The sequence below is a fragment of the Atractosteus spatula genome, chromosome 28 (genome assembly GCF_055471065.1).
Source record: "Atractosteus spatula isolate fAtrSpa1 chromosome 28, fAtrSpa1.hap1, whole genome shotgun sequence".
Taxonomy (NCBI): Eukaryota; Metazoa; Chordata; class Actinopteri; order Semionotiformes; family Lepisosteidae; genus Atractosteus; species Atractosteus spatula.
In genome coordinates, this window is record NC_142733.1 from 4,163,808 (window position 1) to 4,189,604 (window position 25,797).

Below are 25,797 nucleotides of genomic sequence, written 5' to 3' on the forward strand. Positions count from 1 at the left end.
CGTATAAATGTCTGACCCTGCGCTCTGACCCCCAGCTTCTCCCCGTGTCTGTGTGTCTCATGGAGAGCAAGCTGGGGTATGCGAAAAGACACATTCCTAATGCAAGAAACTGTATAGGGCCAATAAAGTGATCTGATCTTATTACGTCCCACCAGGGATTTCAATTCGAAACGGTTCTTGCGATTCGGAAACACGTGTTGATCACAGGAACGCGGTTTAAGAAGGCGGCATTCACGGGTTCCGCTGTGTGCGCGTTTTCATGAGAAATGAAGACAACTGAATAATCCCTGTGGCAGTGCTTTTAAAAAAAAGTGTTTATTTGGCACTCCAGGTGAGAGAGCTCAGAACAGCAAAGCATTCGAGAACAATAAGAGCGTATGTTTAACACGTCAAAAGAAGAACATCCTATTGACCTCAGCGCAACTAGAAACAAGCAATGCTAAATGTTGAGAGTGAGGAGTCAACAGACAACGACCGCTGCACGCAGGTGATGACACAGGTAGGATGATATCTTATTACTTTTATTATAAATTATATATCCTATATATTACCCGAGCTCGAGTATAACCTCTCAGTCAGAAGTGTTTGATGCAAAACTGGGAAAATGTTTTCCTATCCTAGAGGAAAAATAGAAACATGGAGTGATCACATAAAGTCTCCATTGACTTTTTCACTTAAAATCCGCTTTTTTAACAGGCTTAAATGTTAAAAAGAAAACAATAGTCTGTCTGCTTTGGAATTAGGTATTAGGTTCCAGGCAAAGCAACACTGCAGGATAGATTTATAAAGTTCCCCCAGCGCAAATGGTTTCTAATAACTAAAAATGAAACATTTTTTTCTCTTTTATGCATCACTTGTTATATTTTGAGCTGTAAACATTCTGAGGAGGATCTGGAGGAGCAGGATGAAGAGTCGCAGTCAAGCAGTTTGGCTTCTTCAGGAACGGCGCTGGGGCTGTCTCCCCCGCCAGCGTCAGTCGCGCTGTCCCATGATGCTCTGGAGCCAGGCGGTGTAGCGGGAGATGACTGTATAGACGCCAGGCTTCTTCTTCCAGCCACACTTCACTCCAGCGTGGGACGTGATGCCCGCTGCCTTGCCATCGCAAACGAGGGGCCCCCCCGAGTCCCCCTACAACACAAGCACAGACACACGAGGCGAGCCATCAGGGGACTGTTGCAGTGGAGGAGCTGTGTGCGCTTGTGTGTGCATGTCAGTGAGTGCGCGTGTGTGAACATGTGTCTGTGCACGCGTTTGTGCGTGTGCCTGTCAGTGAGTGCGCGTGTGTGAACATGTGTCTGTGCACTGTCGGTGAGTGTGCATGTGTGAACATGTGTCTGTGCACGTGTTTGTACGTGTGCCTGTCAGTGAGTGTGTGTATGTGAACATGTGTGTGTGCACGTGTTTGTACATGTGCCTGTCGGTGAGTGCGCGTGTGTGAACATGTGTCTGTGCACACGTTTGTGTGCGTGTGCCTGTCAGTGAGTGTGCGTGTGTGAACATGTGTGTGTGCACATGTTTGTGCATGTGTCTGTGCATGTGTGAGTATGCGTGCGTGGGTGTGGGCCTGTGTTTGTGTGCTTGTGTGTGAGTGCATGTGTGTGTGTGTTTGTGCATCAGTGCTTGAGTGTGCATGTGTGTGTGTGTGCATGCCTGTGTGAGTGTGAGGTAAAGTTGTCTGTGATGGACCTCCAGAACAAGCCTGGCTCACACTCTCGACAACATCAGTCTGGTGATTTTCACTCCCAGACAGTTTGGCGGCAGAGGTAAGAAAAGTGAGAAAAGAAGTAAAGCTGACAGGCCAGAGGCTGAGAGCACAGACCCACAACGCACTTTGCAGGTGTCTTTGCAGAGTTTCTTGTTGTTCTTGTCGCACTTGCTGGCACACATCATGTTCTCGGTGAACTTCTCCCCGTAGTAATCGCTGCGGGCGCACAGACGGCGGCCCAGGACCTCCACGCTGACCTCCTGCAGCACTCCCGGCAAGTTTCCGGAGTTGGAGGTCCAGCCCCAGCCGGCCGCGCTGCACTGCGTCCCCTCCGGCACCTGCTGGCCCCCGCGCTGGAAGGCGACAGGCTGGACGGCCGCGGTCAAGATGGCCTCGCGGTCCAGCTGGAATCAGAACACGGGGCCCGGACTGCGGCTCATCACCATTGACATCACCAGGTACGTCTGAACACACGCGTCTCCTGTGTGGATCTCAAACATTTAATTAATTTCCACCGGGGACAACAACAGCCAAGAATCCGAGGCTTGGTGAAGGTTCGGATTATTTGGTGGGACAGGTTTGTCCGAACCCGTTTGGTTAATGGGCAGCCTCCTCTCTCCATTCAGAGAGGAGTGACCCAGGGCAGCTGCAGGAGGGATCCCTGAGACAAATGTGAAGGGAGGTGTCTGTGTTTGATGTATATAGTGTGTCTCATGGAGAGCAAGTTGGGGTATGCGAAAAGACAAGTTCCTAACAGCTGTGTCTCCACCTAGGTTTCGAACCCACAAGAACCCTAATCGCTACTGGCCAATATATCAGTCTGTTTCCATTCACTAAGTGATTCCACTTTCCTCATCGATAATCTCCCCCTCCTACCCTTCTGTCGCCCTGAGAGCTGTATGGTTTGATGGTTGTCCCTGAAAAGAAACAGCTCTTTCAGCACAGCAGGTTGCCACTGGATCGGCACTGTGATGGATCTCGGCTCCCTGCTGTGACACACATGGAACCAGAACCTGCTGTGCTCAAGTCAGCGGACTCCAGGCCAAAACCTCACCAGCAGCTGAGCAAGGCTTCCATTTCAATGTTACTCTCCTTTATCTGCGTTCACTGCACCCAACATTGAAATGCAGGAAAGAGAAGGCCCCCACGGCCTTTTCCTTTTCCCAACCTGTCAGTTGAGATAAGCTATATCTACTGTATTTCCTTCTCTGGATGCGATGGTGCAGTATCTCAGCTGCTGTGAGATCAGTGCGGTTAGACTCCAGACACACGCGTACCTTCAGCAGAGCGATGTCATTGTCGAAGCCCTGATCAGGGAGAAACTCTGGGTGGGAGTAGCAGGCCTGGATCTCAAAGACCTGCTTCGTGTCCTCACTCACCCCGAGGGAGTGGGCCCCCAGCACGATCTTACTTCTGCGCTCCTCCCTGGGGAATACAACACACAGTGTCAGAAATCCGCAGCATCGCTGTTTCCTTCGCGCACTCACAGAGTATGTGATACCTGTCAAAGGGTAATGACGTCAGTATTGGTCCACCACACCTCTGAGCAGTGTGTGGGCGCTTGGGTGTGCCTGTGCGTGTGTGCAGGTCAGCGAGTGTGAGTGTGTGAACGTGTGTGTGTGCTCGTGTTTGTGCGTGTGTCTGTGCATGTGTGTGCATGTCAGTGAGTGTGTGTGTGAACATGTGTGTGTGCGTGTTTGTGCGTGTGTCTGTGCATGTGTGTGCATGTCAGTGAGTGTGAGTGTGTGAACGTGTGTGTGTGCTTGTGTTTGTGTGTGTGTCTGTGCATGTGTGTGCATGTCAGTGAGTGTGAGTGTGTGAACGTGTGTGTGTGCTTGTGTTTGTGTGTGTGTCTGTGCATGTGTGTGCATGTCAGTGAGTGTGTGCGTTCGTGCATGTGTCTGTGCATGTGTGTGCATGTCAGTGAGTGTGTGTGTGAACGTGTGTGTGTGCTTGTGTTTGTGTGTGTCTGTGCATGTGTGTGCATGTCAGTGAGTGTGTGTGTGAACGTGTGTGTGTGTGCTTGTGTTTGTGTGTGTCTGTGCATGTGTGTGCATGTCAGTGAGTGTGTGTGAACATGTGTGTGTGCTTGTGTTTGTGTGTGTGTCTGTGCATGTGTGTGCATGTCAGTGAGTGTGTGTGTAAATGTGTGTGTGTGCGTGTGTTTGTGCGTGTGTCTGTGCATGTGTGAGTGTGTGTGTGAATGTGTGCACGTGGGAGTGTGCGTGCGCGTCTGCGTGTGTGCATGAATACTTGTGTGTGTTTGTATACATGTGTGTGCATGTCTGCGAGCATGTGTGTGTTGGCATGAGTGTTTGAGTGTGCATGTGTGTGAGTGTGAGGTAGAGCTGTCTGTGATGGACCTCCAGAACAATTCTGGCTCACACTCGCGACAACATCAGACTGGTGATTTTCACTCCCAGACAGTTTGGCGGCAGAAGTAAGAAAAAAAGGGAAGCAGACAGGCCAGAGGCTGAGAGCACAGAGCAACCGCCTGGTTCGTATTCTGTTTGTCCTGCTTCTTATTGCTGTTTGTACCCTAACCTGTTGCTAGGCTTGGTCTGATTCTTGTGCAGGTCGCTGGGGTGTTTTTGACATGAAGGGCACTATAAGATGATGATGATGATGAATACTGTTACTGATTCCAGTGCTTCTTCATATTGAAGAAGGCTCCATGGCCAAAACGTTGTGTTTTTTTTCAGCATGGAATAAACCTATTACTTGTTCCTATACAGTATATAGACTGGTGAAAGGCCCTGCCTAGACACTGCTGTCGCCTGCTTGGTTCTGTTTCCAGGCACTTTTTATGCTGCTTTGAGTTTTTCCCTGCAGGCTGGCTGCCTTGGGTGCTGGGAGCACATGGCTGTTTCTGGGGAGGGAGCTCTCCCTGTACTTACTGCTCGGTAAAGCAGTGCGCGGCCGACATCACCCATTGCCTAGCAACCAGGAATCCCCCGCAGTAGTGCTGCCCATTCTTCTGTATGGAGGCCATGTAGGGCCTGGAGTGAGGAGCTGCGTCGTTTCCTCTGATGATCCGCAGGGAATCCGCTGAAGAAATAACATCATTAATACACAGCAGTGCAGCCGGAGGCACTCAGATAATATATCATCGATATGACTAATTCAACCCCGGATGGAAATGGGTTTGTCCCAAATCCTAACAGTGCTGCCTAAGTTAGTTTATTGAGTGGTGTTTTCCCATTATGGCCTACTGGTATTGGAACACTTTTTCTCTTAAGCTAACATGTTTTCCTGACCTTTTCATTCTTGATTCCCGATGGTTAACATCAAGTGAAGACAGCCAATGACAAAATGGGACCAAATTATGCTTCACGCAAAAGGAAGTTAAACAAGTTTTTTTCTCTCTTAATTGCTAATGATATATTTTGACCACAGAGCCTGTCCCTGCAAGCAAGGCGCAAGGCAGGGTACAACACACGCAGACATAGACGCACAGTCACACCCGGAACATTTTTTTTTAGAAGGCCATTAACCCACCAGTGTGTCTTTGGAGAGTGAGAGCAAACTGGAGCACCTGGACAAAAAACACATGAGAACATGCAAACTCCACACTGACAGAACCCCAGATTCAGAACTTAACCCACAGCCCCAGCACTGCGAGGCAGCAATGTCACCACTGCATTACTGTGCCACTGTAAATGTATGTGCTGCCTTTTTTCATTTGAAATTGCTGCTATTTAGCTCAGGCAGGAGAAATGATCAAAGTAATCACTTAAAAAAATGTACAGTTTACCAGACTGGAGAAAAGACAGGATAGTCACTCCCAGCAGAGCCGTGTTCAGCAGACACATGTTGTCTGTCCTTCCGTCTGTCTCTCTGTCCCTTTCCGTGGAACTGAAGCTGAGAGCTTTATAGCTGGGTGAGAGTGGTGAGGGGTGGAAGAGGAAGAGGCACTAACTGCATATGTGTCTGTTTAAAATTAGAGTACTTCCTATTGCAACACTGTTAATAACCCTATTATCAGGTATCAGTGTGTTTCTCCCGTGTTTCTCTTAATAAAAGATGCACACTCTTCCAGAAAATGTCTGATGTATGTTTGGATAATATGGTGACTCAGAGGATCACAATAACTAAGCCTTCAGTTTTAAACAGTGTCCCACTCTATTCTACACTGTATAGATAGATAATACTTTATTAATCCCGTAGGGAAATTGATGAAACTCTGTATGAGTGTCTGTGTCATGGTGTTGAACTCTACATCGTTATTCAATGATACATGAGTGTCTGTATATACATGTTAAAAAGTCTGGAAACATTACATGCACAGAGGCAGGAGAACATGTTTTTACACACACAGGCCTACATATGTACTTTCATACCATTCAGATTTGCAGATCTGATACAAGATCGAAGACAAGATAGTCCTCAAAGCTGTTTATTGAACTGTGAAAAATACTGAATACTGAATGATGCAATGTTGCACTTTATAAGCTAACATAAATGTTATTGTGTTACCATTAAAGCTCTGGAATTCTGTCCCTAAGGGTGTCATAGAGTCACCTTTCCTGAGCACTTTCAAATCAAGACTCAAATCCTTCTTCTTTAGAATGTTTTATTTGGTTCTGTGTCTGTCCCTTCACATTCCTACTGCAATCCAGACCCTCACTCTAATTGTGTAATTCTGCTGTCTTCAATAATTGTGTTTTTTCTTGCTGTAAAATCCTTTGAGAATACGCCTTTAAAGGTGCAACATAAAATAAGAGTTATTGTCATTATATTAAATTACAAATCTACTGCCCGCTCTACTTTGTATCAAGAAAGTACTGCCTTTTCAAAGTCGGGAGCCTTTGGAGTCAAACAGCTCCTTTCGGCACAGTTCCTGGGCTTTTTGTATCTTATTATTTTATTTCATCATGTTATACCATTAAGGGGAAAAAAAAACTAATTTATGTAGCAATTTGAGTGAGGTTATCTCGCGCAACGAGTCTGGCAGAGACGTGGTCGAAACCTGCTGTTTCGGGTTTTGCAAGCGGTTGAACTACAAGATCATTGAGGACGTCACCTGGTACGCTCTTGTTCTGTACAGGAAATTGTTTTAGTAAACTTTTTCAAGCCATTTAAGGCGCTGGGATAGCAGGTTCTCAAAAACTACTAAAAGTTGCTCCCAACCCAAAAACAAAGAAATAAACATTGATGTTAGACACAACGAATAAACACAATTAACTAGTCATAATTGTTATGATCATTTTACGTTGAATATATAAATATTACCTTTGTCAATTACAACAGAAAAGGTTATTAACATTGTACATGATTTTTTTTTCTAATTCCAACAACGTATATTTAAACCTTGTCATTAAAAACGACAAATTCTTGTGAATCGCAATCCGTCCTGGGGGCAAGGTGTACTGGGAAATCGAGTTTTCTAGAGTTTCAATGGATTCCCGGATATGACGTAGGAGTTCCCGGACGGGGGGAAAAAAAGGATTGTGTTCTCACGATAACTGTTAACTATGGAGAGTGGCGAGACAGGTAAAGAAAAGAATTTTTATTTATTTATTTTTGTAACGCTTGTTTCCCCAAAGAAACGCCATGCAGGATTTAACGGTCTTCACGTTGAGCCGACATGCGAAAAATAGCGAGTCTTTTTTCGGATTTGCCAGGAGTTTGAGCGGGCCTCAATAGTCACCTTTAACCAGAGTAAGATGGACGGGACATTAACGTAAAACGTGGTATTGAGACATCTCGAATAACCTCAGATAATCGCCCGATGCACGAACCTCCTGTGAGTTCGTGGCTATAATTAAGATAATTATTTTGTGTTTATTCTATGCAAAAACGGAGGAATTCAGAAATTCACGAACCAAAGCGCTCAGGCGACGCTACACGCCCACCCGGCGCCGAGGAAACCCGGAGTCATCATTACTGACGGACGCTTTTGCTTACATAAGTAGCAAAGCAGAGTCAACAATTTTTTTATTTTATTTTAGTTGTTTGGGCCGCGTTTCTGTCATAACCTCGGCTTGCTGTTCTTCCTGTTCTCTTTTTCTGCTAGCTTCAGCTTCTTTCTTATCGTCTGTTGCGGTCGCTTACACCTGCCACACTAAGCCTCGGTTATTCTGATATCTTCCTGATACATCTGATTGTGACGACGGGGTGAGGCTGAACAAACTTTCAGGCCTTCTGAGAATGATCCTTAGCCTAAGGGACGCAGTTACTAAGGGAAAAAAAGAGTCTCACAGGTCGGTTTGTTAGACCTCGATGTCCTGGCTGGAGGATCTTGTGCTTGAAGCCAAGTGAATAGAAGATCTCATTCAGATGTTTCGCGAAAGAAGCCTGCACCCGACCCCCACCACTCTCTGTGTAAATAAGTGCCTGCTGTTATCAGTTCTAAAGCGCCCCCCTCCTAGTTCCCTCTTGTCTTCCTCTCTGCGTTCTTGGGTTATTAATTGAGCACAGCTAATGAACCAGAACCAGCTTGCAAAGCTCATGTGTGCATTCTGTGTACATTCACCTGGTGGCAAAATTCTTGGAACCCCCCTCAGCGCAATGTGTCGGGCCTTTGCAGGTAGCAAGGGCAGCTCAAATAAGACTCGGGTACATATTCCACAAGAACATGCGAGATATTTGCAGCCCAATCCCTATCCAAATTTTTGTTCCTGAAGCACCTTTAGTTGTGGTTTTATAAGCAGTTATAACAAATGCAGTGCTGCCCTTAACTGCAGATCTCCCAGTTTTTAACAGGACTAAGATCTGGGGATGGGACTGTGTCTGATGGGTGTCCTCAAAACCAGCTACCCATTGTTGCCCACTGGTCGTTTCTGATATTTTGGCCAGTGAGCGTGCATTGTGAAAGTGTTTTAAAAGGCTTGAAGTCAGACGGCCCTGTGTGTTTTATGTGTATGTGTGCTGCCCACCCAACAGGGCGATCAGGCTGGAAGGTCAAGCCAGTGGCGAAGAACAAGGCCACCATGAACATCCTGCGGCAGGAAGAGCTAATCGCGCAGAAGAAACGGGAAATCGAGGCCAAGATGGCCGACCAGACCAAGAGCAGAGCGCCGGCCCCCAGCCAGCCTGCCGCCCCCAGGTCTGCTCCGCTGTCCGCTGCCGGCTTCGCTCGCCTTCTACAAGCTTCAGCCCCGACCTAAACAGAACGAAATCGAGATGATGCTTGAGGGGCGTGTTTCCCTTTGCCAGTGGCTCGTTGCTTCTAGAGACCCGCAGCGAAGTACAGGCTTTGTAATTTGTCTCCAGCTGATGGGTTAAAGCTTTGATTTCACCTGCAGGCTGTCGCACTCTGCCCCCTCTGTCTCGGGAGAGGGTGTCTAAAAGTACATCAGGCTGGTTTATGTCCACCTGCTTTGTTCTAGGATTAAGAAAGGTTGAAGAGAAAATGGAACTGCGAGTCTGCACATATCAATGTCTGAGCGACAAACAATCACAAAATAAGACTTTGAATTGCACAAGTATTTTCTGAGACATGGGTTCTTGGTATCAAATGTGATGTATCAAATGTGTGTACATGTGTTGTCATGTGCAGTTAACTCTTTGGGGTATTATGCATGCAAACTTCCAGTTCTGCAGAACTTGAGAGTATGTAAGTTGATGCTGTGTTCCAATGCAATGTTTTGATGCCGTTTTCCACAGCTCGCCAGATGAGCAGAGGCCTACTTCTAACAAGTTTGCCAACGACGGCAGCTTCCTCCAGCAGTTTCTGAAGATGCAGAAGGAGAAGTCGGCCTCAAACTCAGGTACATGACCGCCTTGAGGTTAGGTCCATTCGAAGATTCATCTGCCTGCAAATGGCCTGTTGGATACATTCGATCATGAAAGACTAAATTTACAATAACAGTGCAGTTCGTTTTTTTAATTGAAAACTGGTAAACTTAGATGCAGAACGTCTCTCTCTCTCGGGTCAGTCAGCAACTTATGGTTCCTCTTAACATATTGATCGGAGGATATTGTTCAACCACTTGAGCATGGCTGGGCAAGGTGTTCCAGACCCCCACAACCCTTTGTGTAAACACATTTACAGCTTTGATGCAACCTGCACTACAGGACTATCGTGTTTTTCCGCATCAATATGTTTCAACTTGGTTCCCATTTTTTATTCTTTTACTCTTAGGTCTTTGTTTCAATACTGGTTCTGAAGCAGTCCTCTGGGTTGACTCTGTCGCTTTTAAAGGGGAACTGCTGTCCTAATTTCTCAGACCTATTATTAAATCTCTGTTACAAAATAAATTTGTTTATTCATATCAAATTCATATCAAATTAAGCACAAAATCATGAACTTTATGAAAGTACTGGGAGTCGCCATGTTGTTGCAAACCCCTGGTCTCGCCACAGGCGCAGGTGAGATCGAGTTCCCACAAATTGCGAGGAAATTTGGCCCTTCCTGCTCACTAGTCCCTGTAATGACTGATCAATGTACTGCGGTGTAGGACTGAATAAGTACAGGTTGTGCAGCAGACATTTCACCGCAGAAGTATTCCAACGTGATCTGCATGCAGAGTTAACAAGCGCGTAGTCTTTGTCAAGCAAAACCATCAACCAAGTTGAGAGCAATATTTCTATTGGATGAAAAGAGATGGATTCACAGGCCGGCTTGTTTACAGTGTCATAGGACAGCTTCACGTCACCTGAAGATTTCTTGCCTCGTTCTGAATCGCAGGACCTGGTGCTGCGCACACCTGGAAAGTTCACCTGTTTTGTGATGCAAATCGGAGGTTGAGCAAGTTACTGTGTATATTTTAGTTTCACTGTGGTTGGAAATGCTCTCATCAAAAGGCTGATTCTTTCTAACCCTGCGATATAAAAACAGTTCTGCAGTTCCCCTTTAAATGCTTGGATCGTATCTTCCTCCCCCGTCCCCTCCTGAGGACTGAAGAGGTTCAGTTCCTGTAACCAGACTGCGTAGGCTGCTCCTCTTCAGACCGAGAATCAACCTTTGAACTTGCTCTCCTTTGAACTCAAGCCAGAGCAAGAGTCCTTCCTGCAGCACGCAGAGAAAAAAACAGAAGCGCGGAGCTCTACAAGAGGTCTTGCTGAAGCTCTGCGTGGTTTTCAAACAAACGTATAAGGAGAACAGCCGAGTCCGTGTGCCGAACTCCCCTGTTGTGTTTTCTAGGATCGGCTGCGGGTCCCAACGCAGGAGCCGGCAGTGACCCCTCGAACAGCAGGCTGGCCCCCGCTCCGGGAGGCTCTGCGGGCGGGGCGCCGGCCCCGAAGAAGAGCATCCTGATAGGCAAGCGGCCCGGCCTCGGCTTCAGCAGCATGCTCAACCAGTACAAGAACTACTCCCAGGCCAAGCAGGCCCCCCGCGTCCCCCGCCCCAGCGTCTTCGTCTCGCCGGAAGAGGAGGAGGAAGAGGATGAGACTGACGACCTGCACTACCTAGAGGTCAAAGGTAATCACCATGACCGTGGTCTTGCATAGTCCTTACCTCAGTATCGCTGACAGTAGAGACACACTGACGCAAACCTGCATGCACTCGCACCAGACCCAGTTAACCTGCCAGCGTGTCTTTGTGCTGTGGGAGGAAACCCGTGTGAACATGGGGAGAACATGCAGACTCCACGCAGATAGCATCCCAGCTCCGGGGCTGAAACCACGGCCCCATCGCTGTGAGCTAGAAATGCTAACCCCTGGGGCGCCCTTTATAATCTATCAGTGCGTGTTAATACATGGCTGACTTGAGCGAACGCAGGGAGTTTTACAGAACAAAAGCCGGGGAGGTTCAGCCACCCATGTCTCGCTCTTGTTTCATCATTGCAGCTCTCTGCACGGAGCTCAGCTTCTCTAAAAGTCCTGGCACTCTGCCTCTGTGCAGCACCACTGTGCATGAGGCAGCTAACAGAAACCATATTGCACAGGGCTATGATTGTTCAGCACAAAAGTAAATACTGCTGTGAGACACAACTGTGCCAGGCTGGTTGCTGAAAGGGATGTTACACGTTTAAAAAAGGAGCTGAAGCTCTTCGCCACATGCACGATGCTAGGAAAAAAGTTAGATTGCATTTGCTGTCTGTTCCAACAGCCCTGGAGATCTAGTTACTTTCAGACTTAGCCGTAGAAACCTTTTAAAAAACTGAGTCTGTACCCACGTGGAATTCACGCTGTACAATGACAAAGCCCTGGACAAAACTGTTTGGGCCTGCCATTTTAAACATGGCAGGCCTGCAGTTTTTTTTTAATTTTCACGCTCTCCGTTTCTAGCCTCAAATAACAGGCCGTAACAGTTCAGGTTATTTTTGCTATCTTGCTAGAAGATCTGACATTAAACTTTCTCGCCCGAGAAGGAGATACGTAGCAGAGAAGTGGGTGGAGGTTCAGAGTAGGGTCAGTCTTCGGGTGAGCCAGGCTTTCTCTGGTCGGTTAAAAAAGCGTTGAAGATGGCTGTTGACTCTCTTTCCTCCCCCCCCCCCCTCCTTCCTCCTCCTCCTCGCCCACCCTCTCTGTGAACCCCAGACTCCCCCACCACCTCCCGGCTGGCTGGTGGTGCGGTTGTGTGTATGAGTTGAGCCTCAGTACTGATAGCCTGCTTAAAGTTTCCCCTCCAGAGGACCCCGAGACCCGCACTATCCTGGAGAAGATGGCGGTCTTCGTGGCGGAAGGGGGGCCGGAGCTGGAGAGGAAGGCCAAGGAGGACTACAGGGACAACCCCCTTTTCTTGTGAGTCCCTCCACCCTGCTCCCAGCGGCTTCGCAGCTCAGTTATCGCCTCGGGCGTGCTTTTATTGTAGAGACCAGCAGTGACGGAAATGAAGCTTTTCGGTTCAATTCTTTTTGTCCACTCCTCTCTATCTGTGCAGCGGGGAGGACTGAAGAATATCATAAAGCATATAAACTGTTTATAACGTCCCAAATTGTCCCCACGAAAGGTTTCTTTGTTTAAGTTTGAGAGAGAGAGATGTCTTTCTGATGTGCACATCAGCATAGAAAGGAGGCAGATCTTAACCCAGTCCTCACTCTCTGTAAAACTGCTGAGTTCGAGGTGTCGCAAGATAGAAGCCCCCAACCAAACTGGTGTGGTTGCAAGTGTTTCTTATGCCAGCTGTCAAGCAAATTTCTTGCTCCTTTTGCAACATCCCCGACTTGAGAAACTGCTGTTCAGATAAGTCTCTGGGTTTCCGTTTTTACTTCAGTAGTTGTGAGATCCGGAATTAAAAGAATTGTAATACTCCATAAGATGCTATAATGGCACACCCTGTTTCAGAGGCAGGTTGCCTGGGTAGATAGATAGAGATAGATAGATACTTTATTGATCCCGTGAGGGAAATTGCAGTGCAACAGCAGCTTAACACAGACAACACAGCCACAGTGTAATGAATGATACAATAATAATAATACAATACAATCAGTACTTCTAGGTACTGAAGACTAGGTACTAGGTACTTCTCACAGTAAAGCAATAGACTTTAGATTGAGGTCCAGAGGTTCTTTTGCTTTGGCGACCCTTAGGGAGCCCGGTTTGGAATTCAGGCAAGGCACTGGGGTTATAGTCCTGATCAAGGCCTTAAAATCCTGAATATCTAAATAGTCGGGATCTTGGTTTAAAGCCTCAGCAGAAGGATGGCACCACCTACAGGACAGGACAGACTGAGACTCCACACTGGGACATTGATTTGGAATACTGGCCAAGAGGGAAAGAGCACCACTTGCTGGTGTGGCAACAACAACTTACACCTGCTTATCCTTAGAGGTCTCTCATCCCAGTTACTGACTAGGAGCAGCTTCGCCCAGCAGGGAGGTTCTGCAACTTTAAAGAAGTTACTTCGTCTCAAAAAATGATAACTCTTAGCCTATGTCTAGTGCTTTTCAATCAGAAAGATTCCAAAGTGCTTTATTTATAGGAAAGAACATTGAGAGCATCCCACCTGACCAGTGTGCATCCAGCGATTCTTTGGTTTTCATACGATGAGCTGTGGAGCAGGTGGTCATATTTCCCGTCTGCTTGTCTGCAGGTTCTTGTATGACAAGAACAGTCGGGACTATCTGTACTACAGGCGGAAAGTGGCAGAGCTCAGAAAGGATAAAACCAAAGAAGAGATCTCCCCCAGCTCTGATGGTAAGAGCGTGGTTATGTTTTTTGTTGGGGAAACACCCCCTTCTGAAACTTCCTGTGTCCTTCCTCTTACGGTACTGACAGTAACAGGCTGATGAGCAGCACTGGGAGGAATTTGATGTCAGTGGCGACATGTTGTATAGTGTTAAAAGTTCCAGTAGGGAGCTGCGTCAGCATGCGTAGGCTGCAAAGGAACAAGTAAAGGTTTATTCTGTACTGAAAAGAGAAGAAAAGAAACAAAAAGTTTCGTCCGTGGAGCCTTCTTTGGGTGTCAAAGAAGGGGCAGCAGGAAGAAGGCTCCACGGCCGAAACGTTGTTTCTTTTCTTCTCTTTTCAGCATGGAATAAACCTTTACTTGTTTTATTGTTAACAGTTGCATTGCTGGGTATTGTGCCATTAAATGGCTGTGAGGGTTTTGAGAAGGATACAGAAGGTTACAAATGGCACACAGTTTCCAGATTCCTGGACTGTTGTAATTTGTCAAGTTAAACAGGAGAAGTCTCTACGTCAAAGAACACAGAACACTGAGAGGGTTTGGTTCAACTATATACGATCCTTCAAGGTGGAGATAGGATCACGGCAGGGGACTGTTTATTGCTCAGTACAGAAACAGACACACACACACACACACACAGTAAGGACTTAAAAGAGAGTTCATTTAAGATGAAAAAAAAACAAAACCCTTTTTTACACAAAGAGTGGTGGGTGTCTGTAACTGGCTTCCCACGTGGGTGGTTGAGACCCAAACTCTGGGCATCAAGAAACAGACGGCCCCCCTTCTAATTGGCATCTTGAGTATCTTAACTGCGTATCTGGTGAAAACCAGAATATTAGGCAAGTCCCCGAAGGCCAGAGGCCAGAGCCTGACTGCGCAGTTTTTAAACTTGTGGTCATATCGCTGCCCCCATCCATCATCACGAGGGGCTGCAACTCCACGAGAGTTTTTTTTTTTTTAAAACGCTTCCTCTTCCCACCCCTCCTCTCCCCCCTTCTTATCCCCTGGTCGCTATAGAATCTAAGTGGCTGTTGAGTTGTTGTGTGAGTTGAACCCCAGTACTCATAGCCTGCTTAAAGTTTCACCCCCAGTGGACGAGGAGATGCACAGGGTGGCGGAGAAGCTGGCACGCTTCGTAGCGGATGGCGGGCCGGAGGTGGAAACAATCGCCGCTCGGCACAACCGCGGAAACCCAGCCTTCAGGTGAGCAGCGCGGCTTTGACCAGGGATCTGGTGATGTGGGGGTGTGCGGGACCCTTACGCGAAGGGTGGTGGGAGTGTGGAGCAACCCATCCGGCCGCACTGTTGAAGCTGGCTTCTTTCGAGAAGCGGCTGAATAGGATCCTTGGATCGATTACCCACTATAAAAAAACAGGCTAAATTGTGCTGCATGGCCCCCTGTTGTTTGTAACGCCTGTTATGTTCTTATTATGTGAAAATGTGTGTCAGTGGAAATGCTTCTCAGTGCTGGTCTCTGCAACAGGAGAGCTGTTTACCTCTTCTCTTCAGATGGTGTCTAGATGAGATTGTGAAATTAGCACAGCTGAGGGCTTTATAGTTTCTTTTTTCTTTTTAGGGTAACATGAGAGATGTGCCAACCACATTTTTTTTCGAAAATAACTTCACTGCGTGTTTATTAATATGTTGTTTGAATAAACAATCAACCGCGAAAGCCCATTTCCTCCACTGCCCAAGATCAGATTGGCTCGCAGCCCCCCTGGTGCGAAAGCTCTTGAGGGTGCGATGGCGGTGTTGTCCTCTCCCCTCAGGTTCTTGTTCGAGCCTGACAGCGCAGCTCACCGCTTCTACAGGGAGCGGGTGGAGGAGTTCAGGCGGGCGGGGAAGCAGCAGAGCCCCGCCCCCAGCCCCCCGGAGACGCAGGCGAGGCTGAAGCGCCCGGCCCCGCCCCCCGACGCCCCTCCCCCCCGGGCCGTCTCCCCGACGACCGCGCCGGCGCCTGCCGCCAGCAAAAAGAAAAGGAAGAGCCGCTGGGGGTCGGAGGAAGACCGGGTCGACGTGCCGCTGCCCCCCATCATCATCCCCGCGGAGGCGGAGCCTGAGCCGCAGACCCCCACGCTCTCCGGTACCTGCTGTCGCCTGTCGCCTCCTTCCTGTCTCCCAGTTCCCTTCAGTGGCTGAACAACACTAGTTGACCAATACAGCAAAACAGACCACTTGCAAGCGGACAGGAAAGGCTTGATTTTATTTAGAATAATGCTCTCTTACATTTACAGTATATAGCGCCTTTCTGGACACTCCACTCAGGGTGCTGTACAGGTAATGGGGATCCCCTCCACCCCCACCAGTGTGCAGCCCCACCTGGGTCATGCGCCAGTCCGCTCCCCACACACCAGCTCTCAGTGGGGAGGAGAGCAGAGTGATGAACCCACAGAGAGTCAGGACCTCAGTTGTATGTTTCATCCGAAGGACGGTGGCTTTTTTACAATATAGGGTCCAAACTGCTGTACTGGAATTAGGACCAGCATCCCACTAAAATCTCTTCCAGCAGCAAACCCCAGAAGACCCCAGAAACACGCAGAAATTTTAACTGCAGCCAGAATGTTAGGAAATCTTACGGCCGTTTCTTCCCTCGCCTTTTCCACTGAGAGAGGTGGAACTGTTATCGCTTGTGCGCTACATTTCCGAGAAACCTTTACTCGTTGCTCGCAGCGTATTCCTTCCTGCCATTGTGTTGCAGAAGAGGCAGTGCAGCGTTTTGCGAAATGCCGTGCAGTAGTTGGAAACAGCATGTTTAGGCGTAGGGGGAGGTGGTAAGACCAGTGATTTCCAAAAGCTGCAGAATGTTCAGGGTGAACCTTTTAAATTAGAACAAATATTCTGTCCTACTGTGACATTCTTGAATAGAAGTGAGCTTTTTAGAGGTTTAAGGAGTCAGCCTAACTAGCAAGGGTTTTGCATCCCTAGTCATGACAGATGTTAAGTAATTATTAACCCTGTGGTCTGGAGAGAGCTGAGATGATAATAATAACAATAATAATTGCTTACACTTATATAGCACTTTTCTGGACACTCCACTCAAAGCGCTTTACAGGTAATGGGGATCCCCTCCACACCCACCAGTGTGAAGCCCCACCTGGATGATGCGACGGCAGCCATAGTGCGCCAGAACGCTCCCCACACATCAGCTATCAGTGGGGAGGAGAGCAGAGTAATGAAGTCAATTCATAGATGGGGATTATTAGAAGGCCATGATTGGTAAGAGCCAATGGGAAATTTGGCCAGGACGCCAGGGTTACACCCCTACTGTTTACGAGAAATGCCCTGGGATTTTTAATGACCACAGAGGGTCAGGACCTCGGTTTTACGTCTCATCCGAAGGACGGGACATAGATACAGGTCAAGACTCATACTGCACTCTGGTTTCAGTTGTATCAGGGTTTTGGGAAGCGGATATTTGCTGACTGGTGGTCAGTGTGTGTCCTGAGCTCCCAGTGTAGGCTTCCGGTGGCCATGACTCCTGCCGGGAGTACAAACCTTCGTACGGATGTGCCACTGTTGCCCACGTCTCACTCCAGCATTCCCTTCGTGCACGGCGCGTTAAGATGTGGGTGAGCGTTGCCTCTGACTCCGCTCTGTCTGTGTGGTGCCGTTGCAGCCCAGGAGCTGAGAGGCCTGGGGTACAAGAAGGGGAAGCCCGTGGGCTTGGTGGGAGTGACCGAGCTGTCCGAGGACCAGAAGAGGCAGCTGAAAGAGCAGCAGGAGGTGAGAGGTCACGTTCGCTCTGCAGAGCCCTGGCAGAGCCTTCTTGACATAGCGCAACCCTGATTTCGACTCCTTATCTCAGAAACCCTTTCCGCCCGGCAGAGAGGATGTTTGTTCGGAAGTGTCAGGATAGATAGATACCTTATTGAGCACCGCTGTGGAAATTTGTCTTTGGCATCTCCCACAGGAGTACAAAACATAAAATCACATGGAATCACCACAACAGTTGGATAAATAAATAGGTAGATGGGGGGGACTACATTGACACACCTTCATTGAGTAGTTTTATTGCAGCGGGGACAAAGGACTCCTTAGAAATGTTTTTATTTGAATTTGGTCCCGTCTCCCAGTATTATGAATTGAGAATGGTGAGTATGGGTACAGTCAGCTGTGATGTTCCTTGCAATGCTGAAAACTGCATTATGAATTTGCTGTTTTCATCCCTAATTTGGGGGGGCTGCAGAGGAGCTCGGCTGCAGTAACGGTGATAATGCAGGCTGAAAATGGTGGAGCATAGGATCCTGGTTTGAGCCTGAGTGGTGCTTTATTTTAGATGCTGCCTTTGAAAGTGGCTTCTCAAAGCCACAGCATCGCAGTAAGAATTACACAGTTACACTAAGGGTTTGGAATTCACTAGGAAAGCAAAGGGGCAGATACAGAACCAGCCCTCCAAAAGAAAATGGATTTGAGTCTTGATTTGAAAGTACTCAGGGAAGGTGACTCTCTGGCAACTTTAGTAATAAAATTAGAAGAAATAGAGCTTTGGGGTGCAGCAGGAGACAAGCCCTTAACCAGTAGAGTGTCTGGAGCAGACAGGGGGCTAGAATTAGACAAGTGAAGGTTGTGAGTAGGATGATGATGGCTGTGATTGGGCCCCGCCCAAGCGGCGCACAACTGGCACAGCACCGGCGGGGTGGGGTGGACACTGGTCAGCAAGGGTCTCCTGAGGCCGTGGCTCCCTGCTGCCTTCCGGGTGGTCAGCAGGCCTCCCCTGCCACCGGCGAGCCCTGGGGAAACCCGGGGTAGCCCAGCGGGGGGGGGGGGGGCGGGGATGATGACATGCTCCTGCCTCTTCCAGATGCAGGAGATGTACGACATGATCATGAAGCACAAGCGGGCGATGCAGGAGATGCAGCTGATGTGGGAGAAGGCCCTGCAGGAGCACCAGCACGAGTACGACAGCGACGAGGAGATCGACACCAAGCAGGGCACCTGGGAGCACCGGCTGCGGCAGATGGAAATGGAGAAGACCCGCGGTGAGCCGGGCCGGGTGTTCTCTGGGCCAAGACCGTGTCTCCCGGTGCCCTTTGCTTTCCAGCACCATCACCAAAGCTAATTAGGTCGTTTTACTGACGTTGCACTTGTCTGGGTGCTGGTTTCGTTTCTTCTTTCAAAATGGAATAGGAGCGAAAGAAAGCTCACGAGGGCCCTTTTGGTGGTTCGAGGATCCCGGCTTGTCATCCAGCTGTTTCTTGAGTGCTGGCTTCGGCGGCATGGCGGGGCAGATCGGTCCACACTCCCGCAACCCTTTGCGTATCGGGTTCTCGGTTTTAAATGCATAGTCTCCACTAGGTCCGCGTTCCACGGTTGGTTCTGAAAGGGTCTGCTTTGGGGGTCTTGGATCCCTGAATGAGGTCTCTTCGTAGTCTTCCCCGTTCAAGACCGAAGAGGCTGAGTTCCTTCAGCCCGTGAGTGCAGGACGCTCCTTGAAAGAGAAGGAATTACACGCCGATGCCATTGCACCACTGCAGCCTGGCGTGGGGGGGGGGGGGGGGTGAAGCAGAGTTCAGTCTCGGCCGCGTGTGGGTGGCTGATCTGGGCTCGTCTCTCCACAGAGTGGGCAGAGCAGCTAACCGAGATGGGCAAAGGGAAGCACTTCATCGGGGACTTCCTGCCGCCTGAAGAGCTGGAGAAGTTCATGGAGACCTTCAAGGCCCTGAAGGTGAGAGGCCAGGGGAGGCCCGGAGGCCGACTGTGGCGGGTCCTGCCGGAGCGCTGACCGGCCGCGGTCCCCCGCTTGGCTTATTTTTTTTTTTTATTCCAGCCTGGGTAATATTCCGGTTTTGTTCATTTTCTCCGATACAGGAAGGCCGCAACCCGGATTACTCGGAGTACAAGGAGTTCAAGCTGACGGTGGAGAACATCGGATTCCAGATGCTGATGAAGATGGGCTGGAAAGAGGGAGAGGGCCTGGGCTCGGATGGACAGGGCATCAAGAATCCGGTGAACAGGTGGGCACACCTGCTCGCCCTTGGCAGCTGCCCCTGCTGGGAAAAGACTATTCAGGATGTTGTAGCTATAAACAGCGCTGCAGAGTGTCCTTATTGTTTATGGGACAGCATACAGAGCAGTGCTCCTTGGACGTGTAGCTATCGTTGAGGTCATCTCATGCTACTAGCAATTTTATGTGACATTGAGAACAATTGTCAAATCATTCTTGGTTACTGGGTTGGTGGTTGTAAAATATATCCTTATGTGCTTTTATCTGGTTTAAAAAAATCATCCATAGTACATTAGTCGATAGTACCACCTGGTGGCTACCCGAGGGATGTACTGCTGTGCCTCATCCTTAATTTGCTGTATTGCTTGTCCAATCTCTTCATGTTCTGGGAGTATGTATCTTAGAATTGTTGCTGCCTGTGGCTGCATTTAAACAATTAGAACAAATATTCTGTCCTACTATGACATTCTTGAATAGAAATGAGCTTTTTAGAGGTTTAAGGAGTCAGCCTAACTAGCAAGAGTTTTGCATCCCTAGTCATGACAGATGTTAAGTAATTATTAACCCTGTGGTCTGGAGAGCTGAGATACAGGTCAAGACTCATGCTGCACTCTGGTTTCAGTTGTATCAGTGTTTTGGGAAGCAGATATTTGCTGACTGGTGGTCAGTGTGTGTCCTGAGCTTCCAGTGTAGGCTTCTGGTGGCCATGACTCCTGCCAGGAGTACATGGCTTTCTGACAATGGGTGGGTGCAACATAGTCTGACCAGGAGTTAAAGTAATAGTGCGTAGTAGGAGGATTTCACACAGGATGTTCTTGACAAACCTGTAACTTGAACGACTCTGAACATTGGTTAGATGTTGTGTGGGTGCTGGGGGAGCTGGCAGCCCCGTCACGTGTTGGTGCTGAAGGGGGTTGAATTGCTGGGGCTGACGCTGCTGCCTTCCTGTGCGGCAGGGGCACGACCGCGGTGGACGGCGCGGGGTTCGGCGTGGACCGGCCCGCAGAGCTGAGCAAGCACGACGACGAGTACGACGCCTTCCGGAAGAGGATGATGCTGGCCTACCGCTTCAGACCCAACCCGCTGGTAAGGATCTTGATGCTCCAGGGCTGTCCTTTACACTAAGGGTGGTGGAGGTCTGTAACGAGCAGCCCGACTTCTGTTGTTGAAGCTGAATACCCTGCTCCCCTTAAGAAAAGGCCGAAGGAGATCATCTGATCAGTTAGCCACTCATCTCCTTAGTAAACTGGCTGTGGATCAAATGGTTTCACCTTGTTTGTGATTTTACTTCTGTTCTGCAGTTCTAGAACAGTATTGTCCTGCCTCAGCGGGCACCGGTGATCTGTCTCACAAGCAAACGCGGGACACGGTGTTAAAACACGCTCAGGCAGACTTTAACAGCGGGCGTCTAATTAGTTTATTTAATTAATTATTTCATTATCCTTTAAATACTTCCCTCACCCTTCACTCAGGGCTCTGTCATTGGCTGAGCTGCTGTGCGTTTCCTCTCACTTTTTTTCGCCAGTGATGATCTCTCTTTTTTTTTTGTGCCTGCTTTGTTTTTTCAGCGATTTTCTTTCCTTCCTACCCACTGCTGCTTTCCTGCCCCGAGTGTTGGGTTTTATGTGGTGTGCCTCTGTCTGATTTTTTTATGCCACCTGCTAGCCGAGATGCTCTCCACCTCTGCGCCGCCCGAGACCGGCTTGTGATCTCTCTGCTGTTGTCCAGCTCACCGCGTCCTTACAAGTATACAGCCCTGGTGTCGGGCTACATCTGGGCTTCAGTTCATGCGGAAAGCCTTGCTTGTGCGGTGGCTCTGTTGGCTCTGTGTGGCAGAGTTAGAAGTGGAAGAGTATTGTGACTGTAGTGATGGCACCACTGTCCGAGTTCAGGCTCCAGTAATGCTAAATGCAGAAGTGGAGAAATAGCGATGCAGGAAACAGGAGGGGTGAAATACTGAGTCGGTAAACAGACAAGCTGGAGGTGGCAGACAGAATTTACACAAAGGAAAATGCAGTCTTAGTTTCCAAACAAAACAAGCTACCCTTCGGTCTCTGCTGGGCGATGATTGTTTTGACGGGTGAAGGAGAGAAGTTAATGGGTTTTTCTTTTTTTTTCCCTCTCAGAACAATCCAAGGAGACCGTACTACTGAAGAAGGCACAGCCGATACAATATTAAATGAATAAAAGAAATCTGATCCCATCATTCTTTGCTATGTGCAGTAAAGTCCAGTCCACTCAAGACCGCTGGAAGCCTGGCATCCTGGGAAGTGCAATGCAGTCCCGGGACCGAATATTTCGGGCTGTCTTTGTTGTGGAAACAGATACTCGATTTGTGTGATCATCCTGTGTGATGAAGGGACACGATCTCTCTGCCACTAACACAGAAACAATGACCAGGAACGGTTGAGCTGTTTCGGATACTACAAAGAGCTGTGGTTTTTAATTACTGAGCGTATGGAGAAGATGATTGTTTGTTTTTTTTCCCCCAGAACTGTTTATTGGCGACGGCTGCTGCTACTACATTCTGGATGTATTTTATACTGCAGACTTTGCTTTAGCTTCGGGTGTTTTGTACTGTGACATTCTGGATGTTAAATGTGTGCACACAGCGGCACGACTGCTCCTCAAAAAGGCAGTTATGTAACAAAACAAATCACTTTTGATCTGTCATGTGTGGATTTGGCTTTTCTGTATTGTGTGTAAATTGTTTGCAGTATTCAGATATTCCTTCCTGTCGAGAAGCCAAAACAGTCGCATTGAATGTGAAAAGTAGGGAGCTGCATACGACGCCAGTCTTTATCCTCATGTTAATGGTTCATTCCTGCTGTCCCAAATACAGAATGCTTGCCTCTTGCCCCCCGGGCTGTTAGTTTTTATTGCACTGTAGATATAAAAGCGTCAATGCATGTCATTGCGTCAACAATAAATTTTTTCCAGGTGTCTCTTAATATTCCTTCTGAGGTCTGGCTTCACTGTTGTATGACAAACATGCAGTCGCTTCTCTTGCAGGGCAGCACGAAGGGGGATTATTCAGGCCCTCCTGTTTCCGATTTTATTATACAGGAGCCCACCCTTGTCATCACTGGGAAAGTAGGTCCAACACAAGGCCAAGGGGCTGCAAACCTAAAGCTGGATTTTTCAGGAAAAATTCAAAACCTCAGCGTTGTTTTGACCGTGATTCATTTTGCTGGCTTTTACTTATTTTGCCTGCTGAGCAGTGCGACAGGGGGCCTAAGCCTGCTGTGCGGCTTGCATCCAAATGTCTAAAGCAGCCTCCGTGTCACCCTGAAGCTCACAGCTGGCAGCCCCACTGGAACTCAGCAGGCATGAGCCTGATCAGTACCTGGATGAGAGACCTCCTGGGAAAGCTAAGGTAGCTGCTGGAAGAGGTATTAGTGGGGCCAGCAGGGGGCACTCTCACCCTGTGGTCTGTGTGGGTCCTAATGCCCCAGTATAGTGATGGGAACACTGTACTGTAAAAAGGCGCCGTCCTTCAGATGATACGTAAAACCGAGGTCCTGACTCTCTGGGGTCATTAAAAATCCCAGGACCTTACTTGAAAAGAGTAAGGGTGTAACCCCTGTGTCCTGGCCAAATTTCCCCCTGGCCTTTACCCATCATGGCCTCCTAATAATCCCCATCTCTGAACTGGCTTCATCACTCTGCTCTCCTCCCCACTGAGAGCTGGTGTGTGGGGAGTGGACTGGCGCATCATCCAGGTGGGGGTACACACTGGTGGAGGTGGAGGGGATCCCCATTACCTGTACGGTGCTTTGAGTGGAGTGTCCGGAAAAGCGCTATAAAAGTCTGAGCAATTAATTACTGTTAAAGGTGCACAGGTCTGTCAAGACCTCTTGTCTTGTAGATGATGACCAGCGCTGGGCAAAATCCTGCAAGGAAAACGTTTCAGTGAGTGTTAATGCACTGAAACAGCAGAGAGAGAGAGCCCTGCTGCCTTATCACGTAAATCCAAATGACAGCAGTGATTTTTTTACTGTTTTTACTGGACCCACGAACTGTGCCCCGGTAGGTGCCAAGGGGTGAGGGATCTATTCGGATTAGATGCACGGAGCTCTCAGCCCAGTGGTAGCAGTGCATCAGACTCAAGTGAGTGGCACTCTCTTTCTCACTTGGTCTCGTTCCAACACACTGACCTCCCCACCCCACCTGCGCGTGTTCGGACAGTCTTGGGGGGGGGGGGGGTTGTTATCGGCTTCTTTCGGCCTCGCCTGGACCCGAGCAGGTCAAGTATCGTGAAGCCTGACCGCGCTGTGCGGACCCGGGCAGCTCCCTTCAGCTAGAAGAGGGGAAGCACAGATCTGTAACGAGATTCTCAGTTTGCCATTCCTGAAGGTTTACACTTGTTAAATATAGCCCAGATCTCCCAGCTAAGCAAAACCTGCTCCTGCGGTATAGCATTCATAGACACTGCATAATGCGGGAGCTTGTTAACAGACCGTTTATTGCTTGGTCTTCCTTCACTGGAGACCGAGCTTAACAGCTGAAGGGTTAACGCGACTTAAATGTCAGTGGCCTTTAAAAAGCTCCATAGGTTGAGAGCCCCGTCCCCTAGCCCCCCACCCACGCTGACAAAGCAGTTCAGTGTCTTTTTGGATGACATCGCACTGTTTGTTGTCTTTCTGACGTGCTGACCTTCCCGGAGCTGGTGAAGAAATCGCGTGAAGGGCAGGGTGCCGCTGGCTGAGCGTGCAAACACGGGCTGCGGCTGAAGCTGACCGTCGCCAAACGCGCCCTTTTCTAGGAACGGCAGTGGAAAAAAAATACATCGCGATTGAACCGCGAGATAAAAAAGTCCCTTCACAGAGTTCATGGAGCTGTTTACCTCAGGGGGTATGGCCAAGTTTTCTTTTCCGAATGACAATATTGTTTTAAAACCCGGCTTAAAATTGTGGCCCGGTAATAGTAGGGTTATTATTAATAATAGGGTTTTTATAGGGTTAGAAAATGCTGTGATTCAGATTTGCTTCGTGAGGCTTGTCCTGATGAGTTATGAGTTTTTGTTCTAATAAAATGAAAGTTGTTGCGGTCTCTGACGACGCTTCTGCAGTGCACGCTCAAGGCGACCAGAAACTGGACTTGAATTGCTGTTCACTTCCCTCTCTATTCTCTTCCACTGTCCTGTCATTGGTGGCAAAAAACGGGGATGGTTCTGTCAGATACGGCCTTTAATCGCCGCTGTCGAGCGAGTGTGATTAATGAGTGCTTCCTGTAATTACCCCATAATTATACAGGAGAGCAGAAAGAAAGCTTCCCCTTTCCTTGGTAGGGACTGTAGGTCTCCTGGAGATTTTGATGGGTTTGTTTTTCTGTTCAGTTCAAAGGGGAACCTGCATGGCCTTTTCGTTTTATACCTTCCTGAAGCACGAGGCTGAAGGAAAAAAAGCGGCCTACCTGTATTGACCCCAGTTTGAGTCACGTGACGTCTATAGCGTGGATTGGTGTTGTCCCCCGTGAGGAAAAAAGCCTTTAAACTTCTTATTTCACAATGAAAGGATTTACAGATCGAACGTACACAAACTAACAAAGCAATTCTCAGGCTGTGACAGGAGATCACATACTGGGCTGCCAGTTCAACTGAGTTCCCTCCTCCCTCTCCCAGTAGGATTGGGACCCGTTGTGATTCTGGCCGGTGTGGGAACTCTGGGATTAGATTTCTGAATTTAAGGGAAGAATGTTTCTCTAATCCCAGAGTATCTGTCACAGTGCAGTAGGAAGTGCACCTCTGTCTCTATTTCTCCCCGCTGGCAGTGGGAGCACAGCCTATCCTCTCTGGGCAGCCAGGTCTGCCTGTGTCCAGTGTGTGTGTCCAGGCTGTGGTCACTGAGCCCGTCCTCTCTGGGCAGCCAGGTCTGCCTGTGTCCAGTGTGTGTGTCCAGGCTGTGGTCACTGAGCCCGTCCTCTCTGGGCAGCCAGGTCTGCCTGTGTCCAGTGTGTGTGTCCAGGCTGTGGTCACTGAGCCCGTCCTCTCTGGGCAGCCAGGTCTGCCTGTGTCCAGTGTGTGTGTCCAGGCTGTGGTCACTGAGCCTGTCCTCTCTGGGCAGCCAGTTCTGCCTGTGTCCAGTGTGTGTGTCCAGGCTGTGGTCACTGAGCCTGTGCTTCGTCAGG

The 25,797-nt window shown here is 48.7% G+C and overlaps 2 protein-coding genes across 2 annotated transcripts; one reads left to right on the plus strand and one right to left on the minus strand.

Annotated features, from left to right (window-relative positions):
- Positions 1–307: 307 nt before the first annotated feature.
- LOC148813784 (complement factor D-like) lies at positions 308–5,691 on the minus strand. Its single transcript, XM_088907644.1, has 5 exons — positions 5,460–5,691; positions 4,603–4,753; positions 2,983–3,130; positions 1,831–2,109; positions 308–1,128 (listed from the first exon to the last, which is right to left on the minus strand). The coding sequence occupies exons 1-5, from the start codon at positions 5,515–5,517 to the stop codon at positions 973–975; spliced, it is 792 nt and encodes a 263-aa protein (XP_088763770.1). The 5' UTR covers positions 5,518–5,691; the 3' UTR covers positions 308–972.
- Positions 5,692–7,123: 1,432 nt separating this feature from the next.
- On the plus strand, positions 7,124–22,619 carry sugp1 (SURP and G patch domain containing 1). The gene is made up of 14 exons (XM_088907788.1): positions 7,124–7,198; positions 8,591–8,753; positions 9,314–9,417; positions 10,794–11,072; positions 12,214–12,337; positions 13,629–13,732; positions 14,804–14,927; positions 15,494–15,807; positions 17,341–17,447; positions 18,526–18,703; positions 19,283–19,389; positions 19,533–19,678; positions 20,625–20,754; positions 21,795–22,619. Exons 1-14 carry the CDS (start codon positions 7,180–7,182, stop codon positions 21,819–21,821), a joined length of 1,926 nt encoding a protein of 641 aa, XP_088763914.1. The 5' UTR covers positions 7,124–7,179; the 3' UTR covers positions 21,822–22,619.
- The last annotated feature ends 3,178 nt before the right edge of the window (positions 22,620–25,797 follow it).